The sequence below is a fragment of the Chamaea fasciata genome, unplaced genomic scaffold (genome assembly GCF_029207755.1).
Source record: "Chamaea fasciata isolate MVZ Bird 193981 ecotype frontalis unplaced genomic scaffold, bChaFas1.0.hap1 SCAF_6, whole genome shotgun sequence".
NCBI lineage: Eukaryota > Metazoa > Chordata > Aves > Passeriformes > Sylviidae > Chamaea > Chamaea fasciata.
In genome coordinates, this window is record NW_027094091.1 from 1,021,086 (window position 1) to 1,038,621 (window position 17,536).

General features: G+C 46.5%; 1 protein-coding gene across 1 annotated transcript in view; it reads left to right on the plus strand.

The window, feature by feature from the left end:
• The window catches only part of EXOC6B (exocyst complex component 6B), a 235,023-nt gene that overhangs the window by 44,937 nt on the left and 172,550 nt on the right, over positions 1–17,536 (plus strand). Inside the window, 4 exon segments of the mRNA XM_066185120.1 lie at positions 1,968–2,015; positions 3,540–3,630; positions 4,444–4,489; positions 7,928–8,132. Of these exon segments, the coding sequence (XP_066041217.1) occupies positions 1,968–2,015; positions 3,540–3,630; positions 4,444–4,489; positions 7,928–8,132 (390 nt within the window).

The following is a 17,536-nucleotide window of genomic DNA, read 5'->3' on the forward strand; positions in this document are numbered from 1 at the left end:
GAATGAACATTTCCAGCTTTTTTAGGAGCTGCGCAAGGAGATTTTCGGAGGAAAAAAAATGGATTTTATGGTACGGAAATCTCGGAGTGATGTGGGAATTCCTGCTGGAATTCCCTCGGGAATCGATGAATTGCTGGAGATCTGGAGCTGGGAATGTTGCCTTGGAAGTTTGTGTATCCCAGGGTTTCCAACCCTTCCCTGCCTGAACTCAGGAGAATTCCCGGAGTCCTCTTCCCACCCGTTGGCTGAATGAAGGGAGAATTCCTGATTTTCCATCCTGATGAGCCCCAAAATTCCCTTTATTCCCCTGGAGCTGGGCTCTTCCCACTCCAGCTTTGCCAAGTGGGAAATTTTCCAGCTCCGAGCCTCACCTCGGTGGGATAATCCAGAAGAAATAGGGAATTTTTTATCCCAGGTGTGTGACAGTATCTGACAGCGGGCAGGAGCAGGGAGCTGAGGGTCCCAAAGGAAGTTTTGTAGGGATTCCTAGAAAGAATTATTTTTAAGGAAAGCTGCTGGGAAAGAATTCTTCCCTGCTGGGATGTGAAGGAACTAAAACCTAAAGGGAATTTATTCCAGAGGAAATAAATATTAATATTTATTATTAACATTAATAAAATTAATAAAATAATAATTATGGATACAATAATAGTTATTATAATAGTTATATATAATTGTAAATATATATAAAATATAATAAGGTAATATATATAATGTATTAAATATTTTTATATTTTTATATTTTTGATATTCTATTATATTTCTATATTTATATTATAAAATAATATAGTAATTATGTTATAAAATTTATAAAAATTAAAAGTATTATTACAAAAACAATAGTATAATGATAATAATAGTTGTAGATACATTTAATTATCAAAATCATATAATTATAAATATATAATAAATATAATAATATGATACATAAGATATATTTTATATTTTTATATTTTTATATATTTGATATTATATTCTATTGTATTTTTATATTTACATTATAAAATAATATAAAAATTATAAAAATTAAAAATATTATTACAAAAACAATCGTATGATAATAATAATTGTAGGAACAATAAATTTTATTATAAAATTATATGATTATAAATATTTAATAGATAAATATAATAATACGATATTTAATAGATATTCTATATATTTATATATTTAATATATTATTTGATAAAATGATATAATAATTATATTATAAAATGAAATTTAAAAATATTATAAAATTGAATTATATTATATTTTATTTTATTATAATATATTATAATTATATAATTATAAATATAATGATAATTATAGATAAAATAGTTTTATTAATAATATTATATATATTCATAATTATGTATAATATACAAATATAATAATATAATGTATTATTATGAATAAATAAATTATAATAATATAAATTTTAATATTATAATATTATATTATGTATAAAATCATTTCTTTCATGCTGGGGAAGGGGATGAATTCCTCCCCCACTCAGGTGAAAACTGGAGTTTTCCAAACCGGATCCACGAAAACTTCCAGCCTTTTGCGGCTTCCAGCCCCTGTTCCCTTTCCCTTTCCTCCAGTGGCCAGGAGGAAAATCCCTGGATTTGTCCCCCCGTGGCCGTGGCTGTTAAATCAACAATAAACAGCTTTTCCATGGGATGGGAGCCCTGAAAAGTGGTGTTTATGGAGGGTTGGTTTGGGCGGGATAAATACAATACAATACAATAAAATAAAAATAAAATACAATACAATAAATACAATACGATACAATACAATACAATACAATACAATACAATACAATAAAATAAAATAAAATACAATAAAATACAATACAATAAATACAATACAATACAATACGATACAATAAAATAAAAATAAAATAAAATACAATAAAATAAAATAAATCCTTGTGCCGATTGATGGGATGCGTTATGTTTGTGTTCTTCCCAATATTCCCACAGAACCAAGTGACCGACACCAACCGCAAGCTGCAGAATGAAGGGAAGGAGGTGAGTGATGGATGCGGGCCTGGGATTCCCGCCTGGGGTGGGATGGGAGGGAGGATTCCCTCTCCAGCCTGGCCTGCCATCCCTGTTTTTCCCTTGTCCACATCCCCAGGTTTTCTCCTGAGCCCTGAGAAATCCCTTTTAACTTTGGGATGTGAGAATTCCCTCTCCAGCCTGACCTTGCATCCTCATTTTTTCCTTGTCCCCATCCCAGGTTTTTCCCTTGGAGTCTGAGCACTGAACAATCCCTTTAAGTTTTGGGATGAGGAGAATTCCCTGTCCTGGCCTTGTATCCTTGCCTTTCCCTTTTCCACATCCTCAGGATTTTCTCTGGACTCTCAGCTCTGAGAAATCCCTGTTAGCTCTGGGATATGAGAATTCCCTTCTTGTATACTTTCCTTCCCCTTTTCCACGTCTCCAGGTTTTTCTCTTGGAGCTTCAGCCCTGAGAAATCCCTGTTAACTTTGGGATGTGAGGATTCCCTTTCCAGCCTGGCCTTGTATCCTTGTTTTTCCCTTGTCCTCATCCCAGGTTTTTCTCTTGGAGTCTGAACACTGAACAATCCCTCTTAGTTTTAGGACGAGGAGAATTCCCTGTCCTGGCCTTGTATCCTCATTTTCCCCTTGTCCATATCCCGGGATTTTCTCCCGGAGCCTCAGCCCTGACAAATAAATCCCTGTTAACTTTGGGATGAGGAGAATCCCCCAGGAGCGAGCAGCCGCATCCTTCCTTTGAGACCCAGAAAAAACTTGGAAGAGATGCCTGAAGTGGGAAATTTTATTTTGGAATCCCCAGGACGTGCTCCGAGGCCCCTTTGATGCTTTTGCTGCACCCTCCCGTTGAAATCCAGGGAATCCAGGGAAGTTCCCCTTGCTGGGAGCTGCTCCCACCCTGAGCTTGCTGCTGCTCAGGGCAGGGTTTGGGCTCGCCTGTGAGGTTTCTATCTTCTTTCATTTTGTTAGAGCCAGGATTAAATGCTCGGGTGACACCGTTTGTGCTCAGACTCAGATGTTTATTAATTCTGATCTCTGTCACACTCTCACAAGCTGTGAGGTCCGGCTGACAAAGTGAAAAATGCCTCCGTCTCCGTCACTCCACAAGGTTTTTAAAGCGCAAACCGTCCAGTGATGAAATGAGACCGAAATTATTTTCGTTTTCCACCCGACAACCAACCACCCGTGGCCCGCAACGCGGATTTTTCTGTTTAATTACAAAATCTCACCCAGAGCCGTGAAGGAGAAGGTGAAAAAGAAGGAGCCCTAAATCCTCCACCTTGCTCTATGTATCCATCACTGTATTCTAAACCTTTAAATTTGAAGTTTTCCACCCCGTGGTGTCACACACTTCTACTCAAACCACTCACTCCTAATTTTAGTCCCGCTATTTAATTTTGGGAGCCTTTTCCCACGGCCTCGGGTGGAAACGCAGTGTTTGCCTGCGGGTCGGTGCCCGTCAGCACAGAAAATGTGAAATTCTCGGGGGTCCCGGTTTTTGGCTGCTCCTGAGGGGATTTTCCCGTTTTTCCAGCTGATGGTGGCCATGGAGGAGCTGAGGCAGTGCCGGCTGCAGCAGAGGAACATCTCGGCCACGGTGGATAAACTCACCCTGTGTCTCCCTGGTGAGGAACCTCCCCCTGTGCTCCCCGAATTTGGAGCTCTCGGCTTCAATTCCCAATTCTATTTTGCTTTGCTTTTGGTGGTCTTTCCTTCGATTCCCAATTAGTTTGGCTTTGGTTTTGGAGCTCTTCGGTTGAGTTCCCCAATTTTTTTTTGTTCGGTTTTGGAGCTCTTTGCTTCAATTTCCAATTTTTCCTTTTTGATTGAATTCCCAGATTTATTTTTGCCTTTTTTTGGAGCTCTTTTCTTGAATTCCCTATTTATTTTTTTTCCTTCATTTTTGCTGCTCTTTGGTTGAATTCCCAGGTTTTTGGGGTTTTTTTCCTTTTTTTGGTGCTCTTTGGTTGAATTCCCAGGTTTTTGGGGTTTTTTTTCCTTCATTTTTGGTGCTCTTTGGTTGAATTCCCAGGTTTGGGGGTTTTTTTGGTTTGTTTTTGGTGCTCTTTGCTTGAATTCCCAATATTTTTGGCTTCATTTTTGGAGCTTTTTGCTTGAATTCCCAATATTTTTTTCTTCGTTTTTGGTGCTTTTTGGTTGAATTCCCAGTATTTTTTGCTTCATTTTTGATGCTCTTTCCTTGAATTCCCAATTATTTTTTGCTTTGCTTTTGATGCTCTTTTGTAGAATTCCCAATTTTTTTTTTTTGCTTGAATTCCCAATTTTTTTTTTTTTTGCTTGAATTCCAGATATATTTTGCTTCGTTTTTGGACCTCTTTCCTTGAATTCCCAAATTTTTTTTTCCTTCCTTTTTGGAGCAGCTTTGACTCCCAGCTGTGTCCTCCTGTCTCAGAGCTTTGTTTTCCTTCTTTTCCCAGTGCTGGAGATGTACAGCAAGCTGCGGGAGCAGATGAAATCCAAGAGGTAAATTTGGGTAAATTTGGGTGAATTTGGGGATTTTTTTAATGGGAAGAATCCAAGGAATTGTTTGGTGCTGGATAATTGAAGGACAATCTCAGCAGTTCAAAATTTAATTTAACCTTTTTAGGTTAAATAATCCAGTAACAATCCAAAGATCTGGAATGAAAATCCAATAAGAACAATCCAATAAAAATCCAAAGAGCCGGAATAAAAATCCAATAAAAATAATCCAATAAGAATCCAAAGAGCTGAAATAAAAATCCAGTAGGAATAATCCAATAAAAATCCAATAAGAATAATCCAATAATAATCCAAAGAGCTGGAATAAAAATCCAATAAAAATAATCGAATAACAATCCAAAGAGCCAGAATCAAAATCCAACAAGAATAATCCAATAACAATCCAAAGAGCTGGAATAAAAATGCAACAAGAATAATCCAATAAAAATCCAAAGAGTTGGAATAAAAAAATCCAACAAGAATAATCCAATATGAATCCAAAGACCTGGAATAAAAATCCAAAAGGAATAATCCAATAAGAATCTGAAGAGTTGGAATAAAAATCCAACCGTAACAATTTTTTTCATTTAGAAACAAATCCATGCTGAAAGCCGCGTTTAAGGAATCCTGGGAGCCTTGGCTGATTTTTTTATCCCATTTTTTTTGGTCTGGATCTGATGGCTCCAGACCCAGCCCAAGAGATTCCGTGGGTTTTATCTGCTCCAGGTTTTTATTTGGTTTTTATCTCACTTGGATCATTTCAGGCTGGGGCAGCCACGGCGTGGTTCCGGACATCAGGGTTGCCTTTGGGATTTAGCTTGGTTTGTGTTTTGGGGGGGAATAAACTCCACAGACAGGAGGAATTTGGGGATGTTTCTAAAGCAGCTCAGGCATTTCCTAAATGGAGAATCCATGGCCAGGAGCTGGAGCTGATCCCGGAGGAATGATCAGGCTGGAGAGAGAGGATTTCCCTGCCATGGGCCAGGATTTAAGGAAGGGACAAAAAAACTTCCCTGCCGTGGCGGAGATGTGTGGGAAATGGTGGGAAACCCGCAAAATTTCTGGCTCCAGGGATCCCTCCTGGGCCTGCAGGGCTCTGGAGGGATCAGAACTTTTGATTTTTATTCCCCCCCTGGCTCTGTGTGGTCTCTGAGGAGTGAAAATGGAATCAGGAAACCCTGGAATGGTTTGGGTTGGAGGAGACCCCAAAGGTCACCCGACTGCAAACCTTCCACATCTCAGGGTGCTCCAACCCGGCCTTGGGCATTCCCAGGGATCCAGGGGCAGCCCCAGGAAATGTGGGAATTCCAGCCCAGCCCCTGCCCACCCTCCCAGGCAGGAATTGCTGATGCCCAAGATCCCAGCCCAATGTCCCCTTTCCCAGTGGGAAGCCATTCCCTGTGTCCTGTCCCTCCAGGCCTTGGCCCCAGCCCCTCTCCAGCTCTCCTGGAGCCCCTCTGGGGACTCTGAGCATTCCCGGGATTTTTCCCTTCTCCAGGGGAACATTCCCAGCTCATCTCCCAAAACACCAAGGATTCATCACCAAAACCTGCTGGAACTTCCTGCTGCTTTTCCTTCGCATTCTCACGTGTTCCAAAATCCCATATTTATTCCCTCCCATGATAAGAAAAACACTCCTGAGCAATAAAAATTGGGAATAACATTTCTAAAGGAGGAGAAGAAAATATAATTTTTTTAGGCCTTGCCAGGGGCTCTGAGCATTCCCTGGATTTTTCCCTTCTCTGGGGGAACATTCCCAGCTCTCCCAGAGCAGAGGGGCTCCAGAATCCTGGAATGGTTTGGATGGGAAGGACCTTAAATCCCGTCCCATTCCACCCCATCCACGGGCAGGGGCACCTCCCACCATCCCAAGTGGATCCAACCTGGCCTTGGGCATTCCCAAGGATCCAGGGGCAGCCCCAGCAAATGTGGGAATTCCAGCCCAGCCCCTCCCCACCCTCTCAGCCAGGAATTCCTGCCCGAGCTGACAGGCAAAAAAACCTCTTGTAATGGATTGGAATTAGGAAATAGTTTTGGTTCTGATTGTGGTGGTGTGAATTGTAACTTCTCCACCACCTCACCCTTCACGTGAGACTGAAAACGGAATAAAATCTTGAAAAACGCCTCTCAAAGACGCCGTCTCTGAGTTGGAAAATGAGTTTTCTGACCAATTGGTGCCCCCAGTGTGTAACAAATAACTGATTTATCAAATTATCATTCCCCAAAATAATTTTGTTGTAAAGTACCATTTAAAAACCGAAAATCCCAAAATTTAAATTATCTTACCAAAAAGAAAAACAAACCCCACCAAATCAAACCTCTCCCCACATCACTAACTCATATCAAACTAAACCCCAATATCATCTACCTACAAATAAACCTCAAAAAACCCCATAATAAACCACGAAATATTCAAATAAACTAAAAATAATTATTAAAAACATTAAAACTCGAATCAAGTCCTGCCCCTTCTCCTGCTCCCCCAGGCACTACCCGGCCTCAAATCAAATCGAACTAAACCCAAATATCATCTACCGACTAATAAGCCTCAAAAAACCCATAATAAACCACAAAATATCTGATCAACCTAAAACTGATTATTAAACCCTTAAAATTCTGATCAAATCCCGCTCCCCCAGGCACTACCCGGCCTCAAATCAAATTGAACTAAACCCCGATATCATCCACCTACTAATAAACCTCAAAAGAAGATGAAACCACAAAATACCCAAACAACCTAAAAAATAATTATTAAATCCTTAAAACTCTGATCAAATCCTGCTCCTTCTCCTGCTCCCCCAGGCAGTACCCAGCCTCAAATCAAATCGAACTAAACCCCAGTATCAGCTGCCTGCTACACAACAACAAATAAACCTTAAAAAAAACCATAATAAAAACACAAAATACCCAAACAACCTAAAAATAATTATTTAATCCTTAAAATTCTGATCAAATCCTGCTTCCCCCAGGCACTACCCAGACTCAAATCAAACTCAACCCCGATATCATCCACCTACAAATAAACCTCAAAAACCCATAATAAAACCACAAAACATCCAAACAACGTAAAAAATGATTATTAAATCCTTAAAATTCTGATCAAATCCTGTTTCCCCCAGGCACTGCCCAGCCTCAAATCAAATTGAACTCAACCCCAGTATCATCCACCTACAAATAAACCTCAAAAAACCACAATAACACCACAAAATATCCAAACGGCCTAAAAAATAATTATTAAACCCCTTAAAACTCGAATCAAATCCTGCTTCTCCCAGGGCACTACCCAGCCTCAAATCAAATTGAACTAAACCCCGATATCATCCACCTACAAATAAACCTCAAAAAAAACCAAAACTATAATAAAACCACAAAATATCCAAACAACCTAAAAAATAATTATTAAAACCCTTAAAACTCTGATCAAATCCTGCCTCCCCCAAGGCACTACCCGGCCCTGAAGACCCTGGAGCACCTGGAGCACACGTTCCTGCCCCAGGTGAGCCACTACCGCTTCTGCAAGGTGATGGTGGACAACATCCCGCGGCTGCGCGAGGAGATCAAGGAGCTCTCCATGTCCGACCTCAAGGACTTCCTGGAGAGCATCCGCAAGCACTCGGACAAGATCGGCGAGACCGCCATGAAGCAGGTGGGGTTTGGTGGGGGCGTCACCCGTGGGGGTTTTTGTTTTCGGGAGGAGGTTGGAGGTTTCGTTTGTGGTGCGGAGGTTTTGCTTCTCCAGGGCGAGGCGGCGGGGTTGGGTTTGGAGTTCTGTGTGTTGGTTTGGTAGGGCGGGTGCGTGACGGTGTTTTACACCACGGCGACGCCGAATCCGACTGCAGAGGGCTGAAAACGACTCCTCTGTTTTTGGGCCGTGTCTCCCTTTTATACCATTTCACACAGACCAGTCTGATCGGTGAAACCAAAACAAAACTCTTCAGTCCCGTTGGTCAGAGCAGAGGGACAGCAAGGAGAATTCCCTCCTCGGGGAAGGGATGAATGACAAAGTTACAGTTTACAAAAACATTTCTCCTGTTTACAGAAAATTCCCTGGGGAAAGAATTTCAGAAAACCAAAACACCTCAGGCACGGAGCCAGGGCTGCGGGTGTGTGCCAGGGAAAGCTGGGGCTTCCCATGGGATGGAGGATGTAAACCCCCCTCCTTTTGAATTATTGTGATTTTGAAATTAAGGAGTTTTCAGGCAAAGATGTGGGAATAGGAATAACAGTCCTTTACCAGGAATATTAAAAATACAGATGTTGTAGTACAAAAACCAAGCAAACAAACAAAACAAAATCCTATAAACTGTGGCAGAATCAGGGCACGACCTGACCCGCTGTTGGTCGGGGTGTTGGTGTCAGCCCAGATAAATCCTCCTGCAGCGCCAGCCGTGGTTCTGAGGGAGCAGAGGTGATCCTGGAGAAGGCTCCAGTGGTGCTGGGATGGATCCTGTCTCCCTCTGGGAATCCAGTGCACACAGGCTGTGCTGCTGTTCTGAATGCCGGGGGTGATCCAGGCGGGAATGCTGGGCTCCTCCCCCTGGGTGGAGCCTCTCCCCGTGGGATGATGGGATTGGCTCCTCCCCCTGGGTGGAGCCGCTCCCCGTGGGATGATGGGATTGGCTCCTCCCCCTGGGTGGAGCCTCTCCCCGTGGGATGATGGGATTGTATCAACCCTGCAGTGAGCCTGGATGGCCCATGGACAGCAGAGATCCCCTGGAGGGAGGACGGGTCCTGGAAGGGATAAAGAAAACACACTCCCAGCCGGTTTGAACAGGGTTGAAATATTTATATATAATTAAATATTATTGAAATATTTATATTTTTATATAAAATTAAATATTAGTAAAATATTTCTATATTTATATAGAAATAGGTAAGTAGAACACACACTTTTGGTCACGTATTGCGACCCAAGAGACCTGTTTTATTTTCGGGAAGAGGTTGGAGATTTGTTCCTTGTGTGGAAGTTTTGCTTCTCCGAGCTTGGGGAGCGGGTTGAGTTTGGAGTTCTGTGTCTTGGTTTGGAAAGAGAGACGTGTGCCAGGGAAAGCTGGGACTTCCCTTGGGATGGAGAATGTAAACCCTCCTCCTTTTGAATTATTATAGGTTTGAAATTAAGGAGCTCTCAGGCAAAGATTTGGGAATAGGAATAACAGTCCTTTACCAGGAATGTTAAAAATACAAATGTTGTAGTACAAAAACCAAGCAAACAAAACAAAATCCTATAAACTGTGGCAGAATCAGGAGACGACCTGACCCGCTGTTGGTCGGGGTGTTGGTGTCAGCCCAGATAAATCCTCCTGCAGTGCCAGCTGTGGTTCTGCTGGAGCTCAGAAGTTTCGCTTCTCCAAGCCGAGGCAGCGGATTGAGTTTGGAATTCTGTTCCTGGTTGCTCCTTCCCTGGCTGCTCCTGGAGTTTCATCCTGAATTTCAGACCCTCGAAGAGTGGAGGATCCGTTGGGTTGTCGGCTTCTCCCAGCTGGAGCTTCCCTCTTTTTCTTGGCACTGTGGGAGGGGCAGCTGGGGCTGGGACTCCCCATAACTTCATTTCCCACTCGTATTTCCCACTTCCCTGCTCAGGGAAATCCGTGCTGCTGGGAGATCTGGAGACATCGGGTTGATTGCCCGGTTTGGGGATAAAAAAGGCAGAGTTTGTGCACTGCAATTCCATGAATTTTGCGTCCTAAACCGATTTTAAATCCTGCCCAACCTGGCTTGTCCCTCCCTTGCCTTTTCCCGTGGCTGTGAAGGGTGAGCTGATGAATTGAACATCCCTTAAATCAGGAATTGCCTTTCCCACTCCCACGGAATATTTGGATTTTGTCTCGTCCTGGCCAGGGAGCAGAGCTTGGAGAAGCTCTGAGGTTGCTCCTCAGGAGGGTTGTGCTGGAATTCAGGAATTGCTGGAATTGCTGGAATTCCCGAATTGCTGGAATTCCCAGAGCAGGGGCAGTGAGATGTTCCTGCCGTGGGCAGGGAAATAAATCCTTCCCTGCTGGTGATGGATGCCTGGGAATGCTGCTTTATGGGAAGGGCTTGGCTGGAATTCTCCAGGAGCTGCTGGGATCCTTCTGTTGCGTTTCTGGGCAGAGACAAACCCAATTTTGTGTCTTAGAAAACCCCGGCTTTTTCTCTGAAACGGCCTGATTGAGTTGTTGTTTAATTAATTTAATTCCCTGTATTTCAGTGCCCTTTTTTATCTTCCCAGCTCCTTCCTGGGATTTTTGGGAAAGCAAACCCAAATTTCCCTCACGGAATGGAGCTTACGAGGAGGGGTCCGTTGGCATCTCAGAGTTCACCAAACTTTTGATGGTTCAGATCGAACTCCCTGAAGGTGCAGAAACCCCGCCCAGTCCAGATGTGCGTCCAGATGTGATGTCCGCGAGGCCTCCAGGTGCTGGATTTACCTGAGAGCAGAATTCCCTGTAAGAATTCTCCTCTAGTTCCTCGTGGAGGCAGAGCTTTTGGGAAGATCCTTCCTTGGTCCCCCGGGGCTGGGAAGGAACAGGAATTCCGTCTCTTTTTGGTGTCCAGTTAATGCAGGGAACACTTTTTGTCGTTGTTTAATCGTTTTTTTTATCCCCTGAAGGGTATTTCTCCCTTTTAGGGACATCACAGGTGTTGTCCGGCAGTTTCCGGTTCCATGTTGAGGATTCTGGGAGAGGGTTCCACTCTCCTGGCTCTGTGCTGATGGATGTGGAGATCCAGCCACATCTAGGGATTTTAGGTGGAAGATTTGGAGAAAATTCCATCATTCCAGCACCGGTTTTTTTGCTCTTGTGGTTGGAGAAACTTCTGTACCTTTGTTCCCGTCCCTTCCCAATGCCCAGCGCTGCTCCTCCCGTTCTTCCCATCCCTCCTGCTCCTGTTCCTTCTCCGTCTCTCGCTCCTGTGGCTTCTCCTGGTGTTTTCCTCACCAATTCCAGCCCTCCCTCCTCCTCCTCCTCCTCCTCCCAATATTCCCAGCTGGAGAGCCTGGACAGGCTCTGGGGGATTGGCTGCTCCTGCCCTGCCCAAATTCAGGGAGTGGGAGCAGCCTGGAATGAGGGCTCACTAAAATTCCCTGGAAATGTAGTTGGTTCTTCATCCTGTGGGGAACAGAGCAGGGGAGCAACTCCCGCGTGGTTTTCATGGAATCACGGAATGGTTTGGGTGGGAAGGGAGCTTCAAGTTCATCCCATCCCATCTCATCCATGGGCAGGGACACCTCCAATGATCCCAAGTGGATCCAACCTGTCCTTGGACATTCCCAGGGATCCAGGGGCAGTCCCTGGGAATCTGGGAATTCCAGCCCAGCCCCTGCCCACCCTCCCAGGCAGGAATTGCTGCCCAAGATCCCAGCCCAATGTCCCCTTTCCCAGTGGGAAGCCATTCCCTGTGTCCTGTCCCTCCAGGCCTTGGCCCCAGCCCCTCTCCAGCTCTCCTGGAGCCCCTTGTCTTTAATTTTCCTATGGATGACACAGGGAATTTTGCATCTTCCAGCTCCTCCAAATCCCAACTTCCTGCTGTTTTATGGGAGTGATGTGCAGAGTTTAGGAAGTTTTTCCTCCACCTTTTGTGGGAGCAGAGTTATCTCCTGGTTGGAGTCTGTGGGTTGGGGGAGGGAGCTCCCTGTGCTGCTTCCTCTTGGAAAAACTGATTTTGAGTGATCCTGGAATTGGGGAGATCCTTGAATTGGAGAGATCCTGGAACTGGGGAGATCCTGGAGCTGGGGGATCCTGGAACGGGGGAGATCCTGGAATTGGGGAGATCCTGGAATGAGGGAGATCCTGGAATTGGAGCAATGCTGGAATGAGGGAGATCCTGGAATTGGGGAGATCCTGGAATTGGGGAGTTCCTGGAACTGGGGAGATCCTGGAATTAGGAAGATCCTGGAATTGGAGAGATGCTGGAATTGGGGAGATCCTGGAATTAGGGAGATCCTGGAATTGGAGAGATGCTGGAATTAGGGAGATCCTGGAACTGGGGAGATCCTGGAATTGGAGAGATCCTGGAATTGGAGCAAGGTGCTCTGCTGGGTGGGGGGGGTGTCACTGGGGGCAAGGCTGTCCCCTCCCAGTATCCCCAGCCCTGGCGTGTTTTCCCTGGATCCGAGCTCTGGAAAAACGAGCGGAGCTGGCGGGATGCCCGGAGAGTTCAGGGGAGCCTCGATTGGCAGCTCCCTCCATTCGGTTTAAATTAGGATCATATAAATTCCTTTCAAATTGTCTGATTTCACCAGCGGGAGCGGAGGGGGGCTCGCTGACAGCGGGAGGAGGAAACGGGGATTTTGGAACACCGCGAACGCGGGGCTGCCGCTGACCGGGGGCCGAGCAATTCCATTGCTGCGATCCTGGGATGGACCCAGCCAGGCGTTCCCGGGGTCCCTGCCCTCCTTTCCCCCTTCCCCTCTCCTGGGTTTTATCCCGACGTGAGGAGTTTTATTACCCGAATTCCGGGGGAACTCGCCGCCTCCCAGATCTCGTCGTTAATTACGGAGCGGATGAAAGGAGCTGCCGCACACTTGAACTCCGCTTGGGCTTTGGCCCCCGTGAACCCGCGTGTGTGTGTTTGGGTTCTGTTGTTTTTTTTTAATTTTTATTTTTATTGAACAAGGGTTGGGAGCTGCAGGCCTGAATTACATCCCGTTAAACACGTGCTGATATCCGGGCCGGCCTTTATTATCCCGCTCCAGGCTGGAATGTGCCGGGCATGGGGAGCAGGGGATGGAGCTGCCGCCGGTGAGGGGCCAAAAAACAACCCAGCCCAAAGGCAGCCCTGGATCCCCAGGGCTGGCGACGGCCGGAATTGTCAGCCCTGCCTTTCCAGAGGGGCAGGAAAAACTGGGGGTTAGTTGTGGGAATCACCGGGATGCAGCAGCAGAGCTGGGCTTGGATAGGTGGCGATCGGGGTTTGGACAGGTTGATCCAGGAGTAACTGGGACAGGTTGATCAGGATTAATTAGGACAGGTTGATCCAGGATTGATCAGGACAGGTTGATCCAGGGTTAACAGGGACAGGTTGATCCAGGATTAACTGGGACAGGTTGATCAAGGAGTAACTGGGACAGGTTAATCCAGGGTTAACTGGGACAGATTGATCCAGGAGTAACTGGGACAGGTTGATCAAGGAGTAACTGGGACAGGTTAATCCAGGATTAACTGGGACAGGTTGATCCAGTGAGAGTTGGGGTAGGTTGATTCAGGATTAATTGGGTCAGGCTGATCCAGGGTGAATTGGGACAGGTCGATCCAGGATTAATTGGGACAGGTTGATCTGGATTAATTGGGACAGGTTGATCCAGGATTGATTGGGACAGGTTGATCTGGATTAATTGGGACAAGTTGATCTGGATTAAGTGGGACAGGTTGATCTGGATTAAGTGGGACAGGTTGATCCAGTGAGAGTTGGGATAGGCTGATCCAGGATTAATTGGGTCAAGCTGATCCAGGGTTAACTGGGACAGGTTGATCCAGGGTTAATTGAGTCAGGCTGATCCAGGGAGAGTTGGGATAGGTTGATCCAGGGTTAATTGGGACAGATTGATCCAGGAGGAGCTGCTGATCCAGGGTTAACTGGGACAGGTTGATCCAGGGGGAATTAGCTTGATCCAGGATTAATTAGGACAGGTTGATCCAGGATTAACTGGGACAGGTTGATCCAGGGGGAGTTGGAATATGTTCATCCAGGATTACTTGGGCCAGGCTGATCCAGGGGGAATTGGGACAGGCCGAGAAGGGGATGGGGATGAGAAGGGAAGAAGGGAGGATGAGGAGGGAATAAGGGATGGGAAGGGAATGGGGGGTAAGGAGGAAATGAGGGATGAGGAGGGGATGGGGGATGAGGAGGGAATGAGGGATGGGAAGGGAATGGAGGATGAGAAGGGAATGGGGGATGATGAGAAGGAAATGAGGGATGAGGAGGGAATGAGGGATGGGAAAGGGAATGAGGGATGAGAAGGGAATGGAGGATGAGGAGGGAATGGGGCATGAGAAGAGGATGGGGGATGAGAAGAGGATGGGGGATGAGAAGGGAATGAGGGATGAGGAAGGAATGGGGGCTGATGAGAAGGAGATGAGGGATGGGAAGGGCAGCCAAGCCCTCAGGGTGTGGAGGTTCCCAGGACAAACTTACCCAGGAGCTCTGCTCCCATCCCGAGGCAATTCCCAGCCTCCAGAGGGACCATCTCCCCCCCTGCCCACCTGAGGCTGCCCCAGCAGCTGCCCCCCACCCCGGGCTGTCCCCTTGGAGGTGGCTGTGCCCAGGCTGTGGAGCACTTGGGGCACTTTCCTGGGAATGCTGGGGGTCAGGGGGACATGGCACGAGGTGATTCCAGCGTTGTCGGGAGATCCTGTTTGAACACAGCCGCGTTCCCTCAGAACCACTGGAGCCAGCGCTTCCCGACACTCCGGGGGACACAGGGACATTCCCCAGTCTCCAGACACTGCCTGGTGGCCTTTGGACGTTCCAAAGCCGCTTTTTTGGATCGTGTTCCCAATTGTCCTCATCAAACCCTGACATTTCTGGGCTCTGGGAATCCTTCTGGCTCCTCCGTGGGCGTCCTCTGGGCTCAGCTGGGCAGGGAATGTCCTCACTCCAGCAGCGTTCCCTGTTTTCCAGAGGTCACAGAGCCTCTGGAAGCTCCTGCTCCGGGGATTTATCCTGCCCTGCCGTCAGGTTTTTTGGCACATCCTCACTGGAGGCTGAAGGAGCTGGGTAGTTGTAAAGAAAAGTCAAGTGGTTTATTTCAGGGCTAAGTCAGCCTGGTGAAGGCAGAGTTATTACATTATTATTAATTATTATCATTATCATTATCATTATTATTATCAGTAATGGTGCAAGAGCAAGCAGCACCATGTCAGCAGCAGTGGCAGCACCATCAGCTGTGTTCCCTGCGCTCCAGCATCCTCAAAGCAGTGCATTTTAGTCTGTTTTTAGCCAATCAGGTAAAAAAAAAACCCCATGATTTTTCCACAGTCTTGCTGGATTTATCCAGTAATTACTAATCCTACTTTTGGGATAATGGCAAATAATCCTAATTTTTTACACAAATTCCGTGTATATAACTCTTATCTGTTCCAGCTAGGAATATTTAACATTATGCCTGGAGCTTAATTAACTTCGTAAAAGGTAAAACTGTCGAACTTTGAACCAGGTTTTAGGTCCTTTCCTTCCTAAACTTAATTCAGCCTCCTATTTGCTTAAGGCGCTTAAAAAAAATAATAATTCTCCACTGATTTAAAGCTAGACTTGAATTCCTGCCTCGTGTCTGGGTGGATTTGTGTGTTTTAGTCGCTCTGGAGGTTTGAATTCAGCCCTGACGTGTCTGGACGCCCCTGGGGATTTGTGTCCCCCAGGACTTCCAGGGGCACCCTCAGAGCTGGACTTCCAGCTCCTATTCCTGGGGTTTTGCCTTAACAAATCAAAACTGAGGCTGGTTATTAAAACCTGGGAGTTCTCCAGGCTTGGGTGCAGCAGGAGAGCCTTCGGGAGGATTTCCACAGCGGGGTGGGGATGATGGGATGGGCCTTTCTGCTCCTGGGCAGGTTTTTTTTTTTTGGGGGGGGGAGAAGCGGGAATTTGATTTTCCGCTCGAATTTAGGGAAGGAGACCTCCTTAATCTTCGCTCCCGCTGCTCCTGTCTGCTTGGGATATTAAAGTCTTAGGGGAGGAAATGCATCCTTGGGGGGCTGGAGAGATGGGAAAAGGGGGACGGGTTGGGGCCTTGCAGGATTTTGGGAAGAGGCTCCCACAACCCACCGGAGAAACGACGGATGGCAGCGAGGTGTCACCTCCTCGGTTTAAATAACCTTGGAAATTCTTGGAATTTGCGAGGCGTTCACAGCCACCCCCTTCTTCTTCTGGCGAGAGGATGAGCAGTGGGAATTTCTGCTGGGCTCTGCCCCTCAGCATCCTCAGTTTAACCTCCCGGAGAAACCTCCTCGAGGAAAAGCGGGGGAGGAAAGTTTTCATTCCAGCGCAGGATGGAAAAAACCAAAAACCTCCTCAGCCGGCTCTGGAAGCCCTTGCGAGTTTTTCATTAAGCCTTGGCCCTGAAATGTGTTTATTTAAGAGCGTTGAGCAGCCCTCTCTGGGCAGGGGGATGCAGGGCTTTGCCACCGGTGTTTGATCTGGAAGCTTTTTGAGACAAAACCTCCCCCAAGCGTCTGCCCCGAGCCGGAGCCTCCGCTGCCGTCACGGATCCATCCAGGCCCGGAAAAAACCTCCAAGATCATCAAGTCCAACTTTTTGAAATTTGGGACCTCAGGGTTTTTCTTCGCTCTCCGGGCTCTGGAGATGAGGTGTGAGAAATCCTCAGAGCGAGGAGGTGACATTGTCACCGTCTGTCACCCCCCTGCTGGCGCTTTGTGACCCCAAGTGCTACCGGGGGGTGTCCTGGGATGGGAACTACGGGGAAGAAAAAGGGAGTAGGAGGAGATGGGAATGATCTGAGAGCTGGAAAGGTTTGGGTTTTTTTTTTTTTTTGAAGTGGCTCCTGGAGTGTAAATGTGAGGCCAGGAGCTTGAGGTTTAAATGTGATCCCTCGGCAGGGCCGGGATGGATGGGAAGAGCGGCCAGGGAACATCTGGGAGCCCAGGACACATCTGGGGAGGTGCTGAGGCCTTTGTGCAGATCTCAGCAGGTTCTGCTGCCCTCCCACATCACAGAGCTGCAGTGCAAGTGTGCTTTGTGGTCAGAGAAGAGCTTTTTCTTCCCCCCTTTCTCCTGTTTATCTAATGGCAGTTCTGCGCCTTCGGGTCTGCGTTGGAAATTTACACTCCGCGGGAAGTTCATTAACCAACGGGCGTCCCTCTCGACTCCTTTTACGAGCTCAGGAATGAAACTGCTAAATCGTGGCTCTTTTATTTTTTTCGGTTTGTTTTTTTTTAATTTCGGCCTCTGGGCGAGGAAGGGGGCCCTGGGGGATCCAGCAGTGGATGGATCACCACTGCTGCACCACCACGAAACCCAAAGCTGAACCACGGAACGATCGTGCGCTGGCCCAGCTTTTTGGCGTGCTTGCCTTTCGGACCTTTCAAAAGCCTTAAAAATCCAGAGGCGTTGGAGAGA